This window comes from Podarcis tiliguerta (assembly GCF_965153285.1).
Source record: "Podarcis tiliguerta genome assembly, chromosome: 8".
Taxonomy (NCBI): domain Eukaryota; kingdom Metazoa; phylum Chordata; class Lepidosauria; order Squamata; family Lacertidae; genus Podarcis; species Podarcis tiliguerta.
The window spans coordinates 4,460,772-4,478,818 of NC_139541.1; the positions used below are offsets into that span (position 1 = coordinate 4,460,772).

Genomic DNA, 18,047 nt, shown 5'->3' on the forward strand with positions numbered 1-18,047 from the left:
TAGAAGTTCATAATAAAACAATACATGGTGTGAGGAAAATCCAGCCACAAACCTTTCTCTGCCTCTCAAGAACCCTAGAACTGTGAGCCATCAAATGAAGCTGATTGGCAGGAGATTCAGGACCGAAGAGTATAATTTCATATGACACAAGGCTAACATATGGAATTGATGGCTGAGATATGACGACTGCCACTAGGCTTAGCTGGCTTTAAAGACAAGTTGGACAAGTCCATGAAACATAAGGCCATCAATGGCTTCAAGGCAGGATGGCTGCATATTCCACTTCCAGTTGCTGGGAAATGAGTACCATAGAGTGATGTTGCCTTTATGTTCTGTTTGTGGGCTTTCCAGAGGCAAAGAGGGTGCTGGACTAGATTTGTTCTGATATTCCTATGTTGCCTGATGTGCATGCAACTGCTTAGGAGTTGGCACTGTGCAGCAAAGCAGAAAAATGGGAGCATTTCCAGATAAAACAAGAAGAGTAAACTTACTTGTTTCTTTAGCAGGTTCCAGACTCCTTTCCAGCAACATCCGTTTGTGAGATCCAGAATCACATGTTCCTCAATGGCTCTCTTCTCTGCTTTCTTTGCATAAGCCCGTTCTCTAAAGCAGCACCTCCCCCTATTTTATTCTCACAACCATCTTGCAAGGCAGATTGTTCCAAGTAGGTTTCATGCCCCAAGACTCTCCTTGGTTGGCAACTAGCTTGGCCAACAGCTGTTTGAGAATGGAGGTGGCACTATTTAGCCCAAAGGAGCCTGCTAGGAAGATCCAGTGCGGTAGCTAGTGGTACCTTGGATTAAGAACTTTATTCGTTCTGGAGATCCGTTCTTAACCTGAGGTACCACTTTAGCTAATGGGGCCTCGCGCTGCTGCACCGCAATTTCTGTTCTTAACCCGAGGTACTATTTCTGGGTTAAGGTAAAGGGACCCCTGAACATTAGGTCCAGTTGTGGCCGACTCTGGGGTTGCGGTGCTCATCTCGCTTTACTGGCCGAGGGAGCCGACGTACAGCTTCCGGGTCATCTGGCCAGCAGGACTAAGCCGCTTCTGGCAAACCAGAGCAGCACATGGAAACGCCATTTACCTTCCCGCTGGAGCAGTACCTATTTATTTACTTGCACTTTGATGTGCTTTCGAACTGCTAGGTTGGCAGGAGCAGGGACAAAGCTGAGGGAGCTCACCCCGTCGTGGGGATTCGAACCACCGACCTTCTGATCGGCAAGTCCTAGGCTCTGTGGTTTAACCCACAGTGCCACCTGTGTCCCCATTTCTGGGTTAGCAGAATCTGTAACCTGAAGTGTCTGTAACTCGAGGTACCACTGTACTTTGTTCCTCCCACTTCCTTTGTCCCTGAGCTGACAGTTCACCAGATTTGGCCCAAGACCATAGCTCCTATTCTAGTCCCCAGTGCTGTGGAAGTGTCAGGCATCAACCAGCAGGATTCAGACAAGTGGAGGAAATTATGCTTCCATACTATACTTTCCGCCCCCTCTTCCCTTGCATGGCTCAGAGTAATTGATATGGTACTGTCAGTGGCCAAACATTAATCAGGTCCACATTTGCTTAGTTTCATCAATGCCATAGCATCAGCTCAAATTCCCAGAATCTCAATGGGTCCTTAGTATGGGTGCTGCTGGTGGAAGCTAGGGCAAAAAAATGCTAGAAGTGGTTTTCAGACAGCTGCATGTTCCCTACAGACTGTGAAAAAAATTTTACTAGCTAGTTTCAAAATGATCTGAATGTCTTTATAAATGAATGAATAAGAGCTGCCTTTCAAGAAACACCCACACTGGAGCACTCTTTAATAATGAAATAATTTATTTTCTAACAGTTGAACAATACAGAAGTATACATATACACAGCAAGGTCTTCTAAAACATGTAATTTCTAAAAATGCATGTGCTAACTGTAATAAAAAGCACCATTATATGGTCTTGACACAGGATTTTTATGACATGGTATTTACATTAGGAACTGAACATCTGGAAACTGAATTCCTATTTTCTCCCTATCTGCTGCTCCCCTGTTTAGGCTGCATTTTTATTTGGAAGACTCCAAAACTAATGTCAAGAGTTCAAAAGCGCAAGTGTTGTTAAGAGCACCTATTTGAGGAAAGGTCAATCAAAAGAACAGCACAAAAATAAAGCCAAACTCCTCCAGACAGGCCAAATCTTTGGGCACTTCAGAAGAGAACAGGTATGTTTCAGTAAGCATATTTAAGCCGTCAAGCAGATGGCAGCCAAACAGGCTGACTTTAAGAGTTGTTCAACCAGACCACAATATTCAAAACAAACAGGTTTGCTATAGTCAATCTTTGTACAGAGACGCAGGAGCAGGGAAAGAGATTTTGTTTGCTCAGTAGTGTGTGGGGGTGTTTTTCCTCCAAACTAAGAGTGTCACTGATTCACATAGATGTTCAAAGAGCTTCAGGTGGTCATAATGTACAAAAACCAAACACTTGCCCTAACAGAAAGAATTAATAATAATAATAATAAACCCTCTTCAAATCAAAGCAGCAAGGGAGTAAGCAACACAGTATTTGTAATCAGGGGAGCAAACATAAACTAGGTATAGAAAGCAGAATTTGTCTCAATACAGTTAAGTGTCAAAACCTGAAATTTGTTACCAAGAGGGCAAAAGGAGGACTCAGAGTCCTAATATATTGCTAGAGCTTACACCAGATGCCCAGTTCACTCTAATTAGGCAGAGAGCACTTAAAAAAATGAACCTTCCCCATCATTCATCCCATCCTCCCAAAGAACACAGGGCTTCCTTCTAGTGGATTTGTAAGCGCTCCTGAAGAGAGAGAGCAACAAGACAAAAGAATGAGGGAGGGGGATAAGGGCGGGAGAGAAGTGCCATATTCTGAGAACAAAGTGCTAAAATGGCAGTTGGCAGAACTCAGCCTGCTAATGCCCAGAGCTCTGGAATCCTGCAAGAGGGTGGGAAAGTTTGTGGCACCTCACTGGACATCTCAAATAAGTGCTCAGCTTGAATCAAAAACAGGTATTCACACCAACCCTGGAAAAAAGTTCACAAGATGTGACTATCAGCACCTTGAAAGCTCTGCTTTATAAAAAACACAATACCATAATAAAAGTTCTGGGTGTTCAACACTCAGGAGAAAAGTTCATCAGGTAACAGACAATACTTTTTAGGCTACTTCAGACTGTCACCCTGACATCCACATTTACTTCTGATCAGAAAGAGCAAAAATTTTGAATTTCCATTTCCAATCAAGTGCGCCCCACATTCGCTTCTGCGCAGGCCGTTACTGAGTGCAACAGCGTTTAGTGCGACCTTTTTAACACATGCGGCTTCCAGCTGTAAACACAGGCACAGAAACAACCCCAGTTCCCCTTTAGTAATCTTCAAAATTAATGTATCTGCAGCTTATCGAGTCATAATGCTGGTGGATCAGTGAATTCGAGAGAAAGTCTGGCTAGACCATAATGTCACACTTCTATGGCCCAGCTTATACATCACCCAAGTGACATGGTTGCCACTCGCTACCCCTGTGGTTGTTTCCACACCACCTTGGCAGTGTATGAAACTTCTGTTCACGAAGTTGAGACAGGATAGATTAGTGCAGTTATGCACCATACCAGTGCTGCCTACCTGCAAGCACAGTACAAACCTCCCTCACCCTGTTGGCAAGAATTTCTAATAATGGGGGCCACGTATGCAACTGGGCCTATTTATCCATCCTTGAAGTGGGCACAACTATCTGAGGGATGGGCTGGGTGAATAGCAAAGAGCACCACAAAGTTTGCAGCTGCTAAGGCCAGTCCTAGCCAAGAGATTTAAAGGTGTCCCTGGAGCCCACAGGACAATTTGTTTTAGATGCCCAGATGCTTCTGAAACCCCGCTCACCTCCTTAGGTTAGGTGTTTTTTTTAACATTAGTGCATCATTTGCAAAGTTCAATTTTTCTGTACCATCCAAATTTTGAAAGGACCACATCCAAACAGTGCAAAGATTAATTACCGGTTCACAATAGGGACCAAAAAACCAAAACCCCAACCCCCCAAAACAAGAATCCCACAGTATTTTACTAAAAATACAACAGGCACAATCCACCAGGAATTTCTCCGGCTCAAAGTACACCAAAACAAAAGTGGCCACATACAACCATGGCTAAACTGCTACTTCCATGTGTGTATATATTTTTGTTGCTTTGGGAAGGAGGGAGAGAAAGAAGGGGTACTATCTAGGAGAAGTTAGAAGTGGATTGCGCCCAGTTATAATTAACTCATATAAAGGCACAACAATTAAAACACATTAGGCCGAATCCTTAAGACTCGTTACGTCTAAAGAAAAGTATACAAATTTGTAATTCAAATTTACCCCATCAAAATGCCCCCAAAATCTGAAGTTACTTTGAACCTTAAAGTGGCAACATGGAGTTGAATTTGTGAGGCAGTTTTATGCAACTCATTAACAAATACAGAAGCTCAAAGGTCTCAGGCAAGAAACATATCGGAACAAAGGACCTCAAAGTGCAGCTACTCAACTTCTTTTAGTTTACAGGTTGGGAGCTAGCTCTCTGAAGGGTTTTCTGCTTCGATTCAAAGCCAGCTTATAAATGCAAGAAGGCCTCCAACAAATAGGAGTTCAGTGCAAGTCTGCTGGACAACTTAAAATTCCAGCCTTTTTTTTTTTTTTTTAAAGATAGCACACTCAAAAGAAATAGCTTTGGAGATCTTTAGCAATCCACTAGCCCCACTTCCCATCTTGGATTTTTTTCCAAAGATAGCTTTAAGCTTCTTGAAGAAATCAAATGTAATTTTCATGTAGTTTAGAACTTGTGTCCTAGTGGATTTTGGCAGCTCAGGTCATGCAAGCAAGCATGAATTACATTTTGAAGCTAAATAAGCTACATAGCCCTTTTAGAGTGAAGTGACATGAAGTTGCTTAACTGGCTCTCAGGTATCCTCTAAGTGCTTGGGGACAGCAAGCTGTATACAAATAAATATTAAAAGTCCCTGGGAGTTAATGTTCAAAGCAAAGAGAATGGGACTAAGGAAATCTCACTCAGTGGACCATGAAATACAAAGTTTCCTAAACATCTATAAAAGCTTAAAATCATAAGCATGTTATTACATTAAGTTTATATAAAAATGAATAAATACTATTCATAGACCACGTTATGTACATTTGTGTGTGCTCTAGTTAGTGGTTAGAATGCTGTTGGATGTGGGACACCAGAGACAGGGTGAGAAGCGAACAGAAAAGATAATAAAGTCAAACCTAAAATCCACATGCAAGTCACTTTTCTGAGGGCTACCAAATAATTTAAACAGGCAAAGGAGTGCTAGAATGCCAAGATGGCACCACAGAATTACTGTAATGCAGTCTCCTCAGTCATTAACTCAAAGCTAGCACAGCTAACTTTGTCACTCAGTTATTGCTGAATTTTTTTAAGTAAACAGATTGGACTAGAACCAAGTATACAAATGAGGCATAATTCTTTTGTGCTAAAGGGATTGAGATCAGCTTTGTTCATCTCTCTGAGGTAGAAAGAATTGTCCCAGAGACAAGAAGGACTTAGCTAGAACTGCTGCTAGGAACAAAAGGTAAATGCAGCTATCAATGCAAAGACATCATCATAAAGATTGCACTGGAGTAGTTTAAAGTACCATTTGGTCTTTTGACACCAAAGATAATTGAGATGTCTTTAAGTAAAGGCATCCTACCAAGGTAATGAGCTAATAGTGAAAAGAACCCCACCCCATCAAGAGCCTACTGCACAATCCTATTCCTACTATATTTCTGCCAAAGTTAGTTTTAGTCTGCCAGTTGCCTGTCTCAATCCTCGCCCTCTGGGACTACTGATGAGAAGGTGGCTCAGTGCTTATAAACCAAATGGAGCTTTGATTCAGTACTGGCAGGAGTGTCTCAGAGATTACTACATTACAACTACAATGACTTGGGACACTTCAGAATAACTTCTGAACAGTGGCTGGGACATTTCACTGCACAATTCCCTCACAGAAACTTGCAATGCTTCATAAGTATGCTCTGCCAATTACCAGCTCTGAATGACAGAAACCACGAGTTCTTCCTATAGAGGTCATGTTTGAGGAATAGTGGCTAGTCTGGCTGTTTCGGACACCTTATATTATGCTCTCCCCTCCTCCCACCCCTATAGTGAAAAAGTTAAATCTTGAACATTAAGCAACAGCAGCACAGGCAAAAAGTGTAAGTTGCTATTACTGCAACAATATTATTGGGTGCTTAGAAATTTGGTAGGAATGTTCAGTCTCATAGAGATGAGTTTACTGACAGAAAAGGGAAGCTAGTGGATGCCATCAGATGTGTGCTCCAGAGAGTAGCTTGTAACCCACAACCCTATGCACTGTTTTCAGACTTAGGCAAAGCAGATTTTGGTAATGTTGGTGGCACAAGAAGTTTACGTGCAAGAGAATTGTGGGACGGTCCAACATACTACCTAGTAAGATCCAACAAGGAAACAGCAATGGATGGAAAGAAAGCTACTGGCTCCTTATAGGCTGAGACAAGCCTTGAGATTGTTCTGCAGCTTTATTCTCTTAATGCCGGCGCTCGAATAGCCCTCATCACTGCAGACACTCTGCAAGCTTCCCCTTTCGTCCAAATCACTTGGGCTGCTGCTGCTGCTCCAGTCTAGGTCCCCTGTTAGGTAGTCTGTGCTTTCCACATCCACATCGATTTCTTCTGCAAAAGAAATGCAATGTTACTTGGGTAACTCAGATAGCATTCACTTCCTAACAATGCAATTCCTATTTGGTCATGGAACCAGGGACCCAACTCAACACCACCAGTACACACCTCTGTCTGAATCGGATCGATCAGAAGAAACAGTAGATCCTATACTGTCCATTCTTATTCGCTCAATACCCAGTTTCTCCAGCTGCCTTTTCAGGTGCCGCTGTTCTCGTTGCAACTGATCTATTTGGTGTACTGCTTTTCTGTCATAGTCTTCAAGTTTCTGTAGAACAAAACAGGTGTAATATGATTCTTGTGCATTATGTGCAAAAGATAAAAGCCATTATATCAATTCATTATTATTTGCATATGAAAGTATGTCTAATGGCACTTCCCAAGCAATTTTAAGGCCTTGTATAAAATCATGTGGACCCTTCATCAGTGATGCACAGGCATTGTCTTTGGCACCTACTCATCATGATTTACCTTCAAATGCCTGCCAAGACTTAATGTCTGTATGTACTCTTCCAATGTGGTACAAGGTTGACTCAAAGATTATGATGTTTGGTCCTTTCTCGTACCATGATGAAGCAGCCCTCTTCATTAGCGAGGAAACAATGTTCTTTAGGAATTTAGGAGTGTTCTTTTAGGTTCCATGATATATTTGACAAGCATAAAGTAATGAGCTTTTTTAATGGAGCTCTAGAGCACATCCGCTTCAACTCACCTTGATGTGCAATTTAGCTTTTGTAAGTAAACTTAGCGTGGTATGCCTACTGGATTCCGGTCCAAGAGGCACCAGCCCTTTGAGCTTCTCCAGACACAGTCGCAGATGAGCACGTCTGTTAACCAAGATACACACAGGTTGTTAGGAGTGTAAGATCAACGATCTGGAAACATTCATCATGGGTACTTCTCTATTATATAACTAAGGAACTAGGATAAGTAATCATGAAGCTTAGAAAAGAGATGAAAAGCATGTTCATCACTGTCTCAGGCCATTCTGAATTAGGTCTTTTGAAAGTTGGCTATGCCTGATTCAATACCCATTCGAAATGTCTAAAACAGGGGTGAAGAACTGCCAGGCCATAGTGGGCAAGCCAAGCTCTCCTGTCCTATGTCCAATATGGGGCAGTAATATTGAGGCTGGGTCAAAAAAGGGGTTTACAGGTAGCTTTGAAGCTCAACCACCAGCTGATTGTCAGGGCTTCAAAGTGCGGCACAAGACTCATTTCAAGGTCCAACCACCTGCTGAGATCAGCTGCACTAGGGAGTTAAGATTCAGTTTCCTACCTGTAGTTTAAATGTACTTTGACGTAACATATGCCATGAAGCTAGTCAATCTCAAAATAAAATACACCACAAAGTCATAAAGTGATGCAATTATAATTACACAACGCAAGATACCCACACATTTTAATTAAAACTAATTCCAGTTTTACCTTACCCAGTAATGTAGCAAAATTAGTTTCAGAGATAACTAACCACCACTGATAAGTTGATCACCAGCATTTTAACTAGCTGTTGGAGACCTTGAGCTTTTCCATGTAATACTCTGTTTAGCTTTAGAATTTTTCAACTAAAGGCAAAAGCCTTTAAACTGAATGGTTTTAGTAAGCCTATTCATTAACTGTTGCCATTTTTTTGCAGATACCCCCACACAACATTCAAGCCTACTGGACTACTGGCACGTCTAACCAAGTACTATCTATTCTGACCATAAGCAGTTCACAAAGGTCTCTTTCCTGGTCCTACAACCTTTTAAATCCCCAGCTTCTGTATGTACCCTTTTCTGCTACTCTTCCTTCCTTGCCTCTTCCCTTCAGCTCAGTCCTTCTCCATTCCTTAACCACATGGGACGAAAGAGAAAACAGATTTTTAAAACATATTCACTCTAGCCTTCTATTCGGCTCAGGACTGATGACAAAATAAACAGTATGTGTATGAAGCAAGGGTGGGGGAGCTTTTTAGACTGGTGGGCCAGATTCCTCTATTTCCACACCACCATGCACCAACCTTGACAGGTGAGCAGATGCAGGTAGGTTGTTGCATCCATATGGTTGTCAGGCACTTGGGAACTGCAGCATAGAGGCCTTTGCCAGCTTCCCAGGCCCTGAGCATACAGCTGGCAAAGCTGCTTTCTGCAAAAATTGGCTGCACAGCTGAGTTCTGCACAGGGAACTCTGCTGAACAGCTGATCCAACAAGCTTGAACTTCAACCCTGTTTTATGTTTCCCCTGATTTAGGCAGGGATCAGCTGCACAATAGGGTTCTCTATGGGGGAACTTGGTTGTGCTGCCAACCCGTCACATATGACATCAGGTGTGCGGCAGATGGGTGTGGTTTGGGGGAAAACAGCTTAACAGGTCAAAATGGAATCCATGATGGACCAAATTCAGCCAGTGGGCTGAAGGCTCCCTACTGATATTTTAAATACTAGCTTGTGAAGAAAATAGTTCATGAAAGGAAATAAGGTTGGAAGAAACTCCCAGAGCACATTTCTCTGGAGGAAGTATATGGTTATGGTCCTTTTTTTTTACGCTGGTATTAAAAAGGAATTCCTGTCAGGCTGTACAAATGAAGCCCTTTGCAGAGGTGGGTGAAAAGAACAGAGAGCCTGCCTAAGGTAAGGGGAGCGTTGCATGGAACAGCCTTTTGGTGAAAGCCAGGAGCTGGGAAAACACAGTCCTGAAAGTTTTTGCTGAGGGAGATGGTGTTCTTTATGCTTACAAAATTATTGGGATTAGTCTTTACTTTTCAAACAAAAAAAGTGCTGGGAGTTAGGACTGTGGGGACAATAGGCCCTCCTCCTTCAAGTCAAACTGCCACATACTTAGGGGCATTTTTAATACAACAATAAAAATAAAGAAAACAAATATTCCCACAGGCTTGTAAAAATAGTAATTGGTGGCTTACAAGCTGACCTGCCATTTGTAGAGCCCAGGTTGCAGCAATTACAATTTGCCCTCAATTAGTCCTATGCAATCCTAAGTAAAGATACATATTTGCTAAGTATACAAAAGTACTCTTAAGACCAGCACGGAACAGTATATATTTAATAAGCAAGAACTATGTTGTGAACCAGAATTTCATTGACACAACAAGGAAAGTTTCAGAAGTTCTTCAAATACAGTCTAGGTCAGGAGTAGCCAATGTGATGCCTTCCAGATGTAATTGCAATGACATCAAATCAATAAAGCAACAATAAAGTATTGCATTTTCAAAAAGAGCACTGATAAAATTTCCTTTCCCCCCTATCCAGATGGATAACCATAACATTTTATTTGGCTGCCAGAATTTTAACTGTTTAAGCCAGATGAGTCATAGTGCTTCCATTTTCAAAGCACTACACTGACTTCCTAGTTGTTTCCAATTCAAGGAATTCCCTTTAAAGCTCTAAGTGCCTTCAGACCCAAATGCCTTGAGATCCTTGACAGACGGCCTTCTTCCTTAGTGAAAGCATATTATGTATGCACTAGGGACAGAGTAGTTTCTGTGCTGGTACCACACTCCTCTCCTCAGGGAGATATGACTGGTGTTGGCATTACTATTTTTGCCATTACTATCTTTTCAGCACCAGTTTAACATATATTTGCTCAGGAGTTTGAAAGGCTTGTTGTCCCACTCTTCTTTTACTTTTTACAGTTCTCTTTGCCTCTCAATCTTTAAATCACTTGACAGATGTTTTATTATATTTGTATTTTTAATTATTATGTTCACTGTATGCTCCCTGGAATCCCTTGAAAGGCAGCCTACAGGTATTGTTAAAATAAAACAGACAGTAAACACTATTTACTTGGTATGTTGCAAGCAGTCTTCACAAATGCAACCTTGCTATTTGTAGACATGCTGTAAACACATTTAAAATTTAAACACTTAATTTTCATTTATTCCATGGAAGAAAATAAAACACGTGCTTAACCATGACTAAATCATGCCCACATCATTTTAAATTGTAGTTCCTAAGATATCTTATCGGATCATGAGATTTACAGGCTGAGCTGGCAGAATTTCCCTGCTTCACTTTCTGTAATTTCCTTGGTAAATATTATGGGAGGCAATTTACTAAGCACTGCTGAATGAGTTTTCTATAGAAAATGATTTACAACACGCCTAATTTGGAACACAGACAAATGTTTACATGTTGTAGGCTACATTTACTAAAAAGGCCCAAACTGCTCTACAGTAAATGGCCTGAAGGACAACAGGGAATTTTTCCTAAAACATTTTCTTCCTGGAAATCCAGTTCATGATTCATAACAATGATCAAAAGCTGAACATTTAAAACACAATGTATTGTTTCAATTCTATAATTTAAAAGATTTAAGATGTGCAGCCATTTAAATTCACTTTAGGTGCAAAGTGTTGCAGCATGTTTAATCCCTTGTTGAAAGCGCCTGTGTAAAAACACAGAATGATTTTTTGTCTGTGTAAAAAAATAATTTCATTCTTAAATGAAGTAGAAAAATGTCAAAATGAAGCCCATGGTGCATTTTAGAGAAATAGTAATAAGTAGTTTCCTATTTTCTAAGTTTCATTACCTTGTTTTCATAACCATTAACTCATCATTTGCCATATCCCAAATTAAGCTCCAGTTCTTACAAAAGATATGCAACTAATTCCTAAAATGTTTCAGGAGAGGTTGTACCAAGATCCTTTTCTATATAACATAGGAATTAGTCTAACATTCCAGCCTCACATGGTAAGTCTACCACACCAATAAAACCATCTCAATTAAGCCACAACACTGTGACTAAGGTACACCTGGTAAGTCCCTCCAAAGAGTACTCTAGATGTCCTATTTGTGCCAACCCAGTTAGAGCAGCAATCACATGTATGGATGCCAAATTGGCCTTAAACTTAGTCCTCACTTCAGCATGATCCTTTGAACAGGTTATTGACTTTATAAATCAGTATTCCCCACATTCATTTACTAGTCTGAGAACTGTATGCAAGAAAAGTGGCAACAGGCAACCACAAACTAGTCCCTGCGGTGAAAGCCTTTTGAAGTACTGTGTGCCAGCAGGGAAATACAGACTCCAGACCCCCAATAGCACATGTGGTTGGAATGAAATCACACAGTTCCTAAACAAACATCACTGGAGCAATAGCCCCTTTCTGAAGACCACGGAGGAGTAAAGCTGCTGAGAGGTTTTTCCTTCAGCAATATTTTTTCAGAGACTTTGTCATTTGGAGAACCATCACTACCAACGTTATTTTCATAACAGACCCAATTACCTAAAGGCACTCAAACATAGAAAGGCTGAAGGACAGTTTTCGGAATCATTTCAATGTTGTTTGAGAATTCTGATTATAGTGGGGTGATTTAATGCATATGGCAAACAGAATGGCCCAAAGACAGTGCACGTGAGATTTTGCATTAAAGCCTTTCCACTCAGCAGCTCTTGCCACATGCACAATTCTGTATAGTCGTACCTCCTTTTGCGTCTGGGATACGTTCCAGAGCCCTGGATGCTCGACAAAGCGCTGCTCTGCGCATAGCACGATTTAGTGCTTCTGAACGTGAGAGGCAAACCCGGAAGTAACCTGTTCCGGTACTTCTGGGTTTGCCACGGACGTTCGACGAAATGGACCCTAAACGGGGCAGACTCAAAACAAGGTATGACTGTACTTCAAGCCACCACCCAGGGGAAAAAAAACAGCTTCCCCAAACTGCATTTTTAAGCTAAAAACACTGCTTTGATTCACCTCATCAAATTACTATAAAATGTAAGATGCGACTACTGCTGTGATTAATTAAAATTTATAATGTCCATTTGAAGACTCACCTGTTCTTTTCCATTTCGTTGTGTGTTGATCTAAATAGAGAAAGAGGGGATTAATGTAACCATTTACACTTGTCAACCATGGAGTAAACATACCTTTCAGGTTTCAAACCACTGTCAACAAGATGCAACTCTGTTTGTAACTGAATCCCAGGTCAGTAGGGATCTCAAACCAGGGACCAGAGTTGCATTATGAATAAGATACAATCATGCCTGCCCGTTCCATGGATCTTACCATAAGGCGTGGCAAAATAACCTACTGAATGAATCACAACCACTTATTTTGCAAGACCCAGTCTTTCTGAATCCAACTATACCCCAGAATACAGATTAAGAAAGAAATTTCCTAGACTATTTTAAAAGTCTTTCCTCCTCCTGTCCTGGGGTGGGGAACCGTTGCTTTTAAGAGCGAGAAAAAAACTTTCCAGGAGAACTTGATAACATTTGATTACAACTAAAAAAAAATGCACATATTTAACCCATCCAAGTTACATGACTGCTCCTCTTAAAGCTTTTGAAGAACTTGTGAATGATTTTGGATAACTTACCCAACATAATCATCACCATAATTTCATTTAAATGAGTATGTGAGAAGAGAATAGATTATATACACTCTGCACATGATGTACTCATAAAGACAAAACTGCTAATGCACAACAAAAACATATTGCACAACCCCATGTATGTGACACCCCCATGTGCCAAATCCTGGGGAAGTCTGTTGTGTTTACTCGCATGAGAGGCTAGAAAAGTATTTCTTAAGTAGAAGCCTTTGTTTTTAGTATGTTCTTTTTATTATTCTAAACATTACATTACAATTAAATAAAGGAAGACTAGAAATAATAAAAACACACACGCAAGAACCAATTAGAAGGGACAGCTGAATGAGACTCCAGAAGATTCCTAGCTCAGGTTAGGTTAGAGAGTGGTCAACTTGGTTAGAGCGTGTGCTGATAATGCCAAGGCTGCAGGTTCAATTCCCATATGGGATAGTTGCATATTCCTGCATTGCAGGGGGTTGGACTAAATGATCCTCGGGGTCCCTTCCAACTCTACAATTCTAAATCTTCCATATCTGATGCAACTGATGACCTAGCACCTAAATCGAATGGTATGCACACTTTCAAAGTAAAGTTCCACTACACACTCATCTTTAAAGCAGGAAAACGGGCTTACATGAAAATCATTGGAGGAAGAACCGATAAACTGAATTGATTAGCTTGCCAGAGACTCCTGAACTATATTTGAGCATATATTTTACTTGTCCCAACATAATTTTATACAAACTATACACTTCCCTGGAGAACTATATCTAATGTAAGGTTGACATTAAAAGGTAAACTAATAAAGCTGGGGCAAGAAGAGTTAACACTGAAACTTCATCTTCCACTTTCCATACCATTCCCAAATGGCAGAACATCATGTACTTATCTCAAGACCACTAACCACTGGCACAGCAGGGTAATTTAAGGATAAAGCTTTAACTGGGTACTTCCTGCTTCTAAGGCATGCAATGACATAAAGGTAGCCTGAATCTCCAGATATGTAAACAGAAAACTAAAGCAAATGTTAGCAAGCTAATGGTTAAATCAACTGGGCCTTAAAAAAGATTATCATACTTCAGTAAGAACTTCTGAAATGAAGGTTGCCATATTTTGAAGAGCAAGAAAGAGGACACATTTGCAGACTTCTACTTTTATCACTACGACAGCTCTCATTTTACATACCCATGAAAAGGACATATGGCAATCCTAAACTGCCCTGTTCATCAATGTCCAAGGAACTTAAATCTGCCATTATCTAGCAGAATTGTAATAGAGTAATATGTTTTTGTTCCAACAGACTTTGGCTTTCCACACCAAGATGTTATAATACTGACCCTCACTGTTAAGATTATTTTATCTGCCATCATTAACTGTTTTGCTTTTCTATATTTTATATGGTTGTTTTGACATGCTGCAAGTCACCCTGATTGCCGTTTTAGGGATAAAGGATGGGACATAAATATGCCTAATAAACACATCTTGTATTATATAGCAGTCTTGAATACTTTCTACAAATACCCCATAGGCAGATAGTCATTTTGTGCACAAAATTAAGGAACTGATGCAAAAACCTTGATCCATATGATTGTACTTATGCAAGAGAAGCAGCATATTTATGCAGAAGTAAACCCCATTTCGTGGGACGCGGGTGGCGCTGTGGGTTAAAGCCTCAGTGCCTAGGGCTTGCCGATCGAAAGGTCGGCGGTTCGAATCCCCGCGGCGGGGTGCGCTCCCGCTGTTCGGTCCCAGCGCCTGCCAACCTAGCAGTTCGAAAGCACCCCTGGGTGCAAGTAGATAAATAGGGACCGCTTACTAGCGGGAAGGTAAACGGTGTTTCCGTGTGCAGCTCTGGCTCGCCAGAGCAGTGATGTCACGCTGGCCACGTGACCCGGAAGTGTCTTCGGACAGCGCTGGCCCTTGGCCTCTTTGAGTGAGACGGGCGCACAACCCTAGAGTCTGTCAAGACTGGCCCGTACGGGCAGGGGTACCTTTACCTTTAAACCCCATTTCAACAACAGCATTTACTCTTTAATAATTGTGCTCAGGATTATAACAAGTGTGGGGAAACTCTGGTCTCCTAAACTACAGCTGCCATCATTCCTGGCTATTGACCATACTTTCTAGGCCTGATGGAAGTTGGGAGTTCTGAAACATTTGGAGGGCCAAAAGTGCCTCACCCCTGGATTACAGCTGTGTTTTCAAAATTTCACTGGCTTCAAATAAGCACTCTTCAAAATCCATTCTAAATTTCTTAGAAAACTTGGCTTCCAGAAATCTAAACTGGCACTGAAATGTGTGTGGCATTCCCTGCAAATTTAAATTGAGTATTTAGACTGATTAAGTGCCTTTTTTCTAAAAACGTGTCTCAAAATCCTTAGAATGAAGCACACCCAACTCAAGATGAAGGATGTTTTAAATTTGAATTTAATTTAAATTTTTGACACATACTTCTTCAGATATTCCAACTGCAGCATTACAGTACAGTATATTGGTTCAGAGGCCAGTGTAAACATTGACAGGAAACAAAAGTGAAACTGTCATGCCCTTTTAATCACAAACATGAAAACTTTTACACAATACAATCTACATCTTGACTTAAACTGTAATCCTAACCCTGTCTACTCAGAAGGAAATCCCAATTAACTCTATGGGGCTTACTCCCAGGCAAGTGGGGTTAGGACTACAGCTTAACCTTTTAATTAAGGCTAATATCCTTGTAATTAGCACGTGCCCAATGTACTCATCATGCCTCTGCTGGTAGTTGCTTTGGAAGTGACTGAGTTAAGTGCATGGCTCACCCTGCAAGACAAAGGCAGAACACTCCGTTTTTCCTTACCTGCTACTACTACTATTTTTCTTAGATTTGTTTCTTCGTTTTAAGGCATCTCTATCCTTGCTGCTGTAGGGTAGCATGGAAGCATAGCCATGCTCAGCTTCTGTGGGGGAAACAATTATTCATCCCATTATTAACTCATAGCAAAACAAAACAACTCATTTAAGTTCACCGGCAGATATAACTAAATACTTCATCTCCTGACATTCAGTGCATATTCTCCTTCAAATTAATCCCATCCACAGGATTTCACATGCCATGAAAGCTGAATTCAAAACACCCCTCACTCACAAATTCACTAGATGGCTAGCCTCAGTCAAGTCTGTATTCTCTTTGTCTCAGCATTCTTAAGTGCAATATGTTAACATCTTATCTTACAAGGCTGGAATAAAGAATACACAAATGGTGTACGGGAAGTGCTGGTACTTTGAATGCTTGAAATGCACCAATTATTATGATGCTGAATCAATAATGTCTCAGTTGTGGTGGGGGTGACAAGAGATTATGAACACTTGAGAACAGCGATACTCCCCCCCCCCTTTCCCAGAGAAGATGTAACACAGTTTTGTAAATGCTATTTGGAATTTACAAATGGGTAATGCCTTCAGACTCAGGCAAGGGCACAGCAGCTTTCCATCTCGACAGTTTCAGCACTTGACCTCGATCGTCATGGCCGCTCCATTTCCTTCTACAGTTCAGGCCCCCGTTAGGGTTAAAAGCGGAGCGAGTGGGTGAGGAATTGCAGGGCACACCCCAACAACAGGGCACGCTCCCCCAAACTGAATTTATTTGTGTGCGCCGCCTTCAGCCGCTTTATTTATTTATTTGTCGCCATGGATGTTCTTGTTAAATACCTTCGCGAGGCTTTGTACGAAGCGGGTCACACATTAAATGGGGTAAAATACAAGGGGCGCGCGATTTATCCACACGATTGGAAGCGGGGCGCGTGGTAGATTTTTATAGCCCCACAACCTTCCCCCCCCCCGCCACGCTATGTGGGAAGAGGAGGCGGCGACTGGGAGGGAAGGAGGGAGGAGCGAGCAAGAGAAAAGGCAAAGCTGGATCAGAAGGGAGTCCGGGGCTCCCTCCCTAGTGAACAGGCTCAGAAGAAAGGAAATCTGCGGAGGAGGAGGAGGAGGAAGCAGCCAGGCCATTCGCCCCCCCCCCCGCGCGCCTTTCGGGCTTATTTTTAGCCCCCTCCTCCTCCTCCTTTCCGGCGGTTCCCATTTTCTTTTTAAAGGCCCGAGTTGTTTACTCTTTTCCTCAGGGGGGATGGGAAGAAGGGAAGGCGGAGATCGGGCCGAAAGAGGGAGGGAGAAGCGGAGAACAACACACGTACTAATAACAACGCGGAAGGAGGGGGGGTCGGCGTCGCCCCTCCCCCTTCTTCTCCAGCCTCCTCTCCTGAGGGGAGCGAGAGCAACAAAAAAACAACGGCGGCGGCGGCGGCATCCCGGAGGAAGCCTCGCTGTCACCGGGGCGGCCGGATGCTCTCCCTCAGCGCGGCCCGAGCCCCCCGCCGCCAGAGCGAGCGGTGAAGGCGACAGGCCCCGAGAGAAGCTGGGCCGGCCGGCCGGCAGGCCTACCTCGCTCCCTCCGCTCCAGGAACTCGGCCGCCTCCAGCAGCATCTGGATGTTTTCGCACACTTGGGCGGCCGCCGCCATTTTGCCGGCTGCTTGGTCCTGCCGCCGCCGCCGCCGGAGCCCTCGACGCCGACGACACCGCCACAGAGTCAGCCGCAGCAGCCAGGACTCTCTTCTTCCGCCGCCGCCTCCGTCCAGCGCCCGGAGCCCGACTGTGTGTGTTTACCCCACCTCGCAGCCTGACAGACTCGCCGCAACCAACCCCTCCCTCCGCAGCCCAACCCGCTGCCCCCGGAGCGCGGCACCCATTGGGCGCCCGTGGCCCGGCTCCGCCCCTGCCGCTGCCCGATTGGCCCTCAGCTAGGCAGAGTGGAAAGGGGAAAAATAAGCGGCCAGCCACGCCCTGCTCGCTCGGCATTGGCCACCTCTGCTCCTGAGCCCGCCTTCATCTAGGCCGAGGTTTCCCGCCTCTGGTTGGCTCGCCGAGCCGAAATGGCCGCCCCCAATTCAGATCTAGTGTCTAATTGGACAAGCCTTAGAGGCACGTCCCCTACGACGGTGCTATAGCAGCGCCTTTCCTTTGCACGGGCGCCCCATTGGTCAGGGCTAT

At 42.9% G+C, this 18,047-nt stretch overlaps 1 protein-coding gene and 1 long non-coding RNA gene across 4 annotated transcripts in view; both read right to left on the reverse strand.

Moving 5' to 3' along the window:
* LOC310683944 overlaps positions 1–18,047 on the reverse strand; it is a 255,003-nt gene that overhangs the window by 209,477 nt on the left and 27,479 nt on the right. The window lies entirely within an intron of this gene.
* Positions 1,804–17,790, reverse strand: MXD1 (MAX dimerization protein 1). 3 transcript variants are annotated; one of them, XM_083454350.1, is made up of 7 exons: positions 17,440–17,732; positions 15,857–15,956; positions 12,479–12,508; positions 8,448–8,522; positions 7,417–7,531; positions 6,813–6,972; positions 1,804–6,698 (listed from the first exon to the last, which is right to left on the reverse strand). In XM_083454350.1, exons 1-7 carry the CDS (start codon positions 17,516–17,518, stop codon positions 6,508–6,510), a joined length of 750 nt encoding a protein of 249 aa, XP_083310476.1. In that variant the 5' UTR covers positions 17,519–17,732; the 3' UTR covers positions 1,804–6,507. The 3 variants fall into 3 exon arrangements, with proteins under 3 accessions (XP_083310476.1, XP_083310474.1, XP_083310475.1); XM_083454348.1 differs by lacking the exon at positions 8,448–8,522 and having other exon boundaries at positions 17,440–17,790; XM_083454349.1 differs by lacking the exon at positions 8,448–8,522 and having other exon boundaries at positions 1,804–6,695.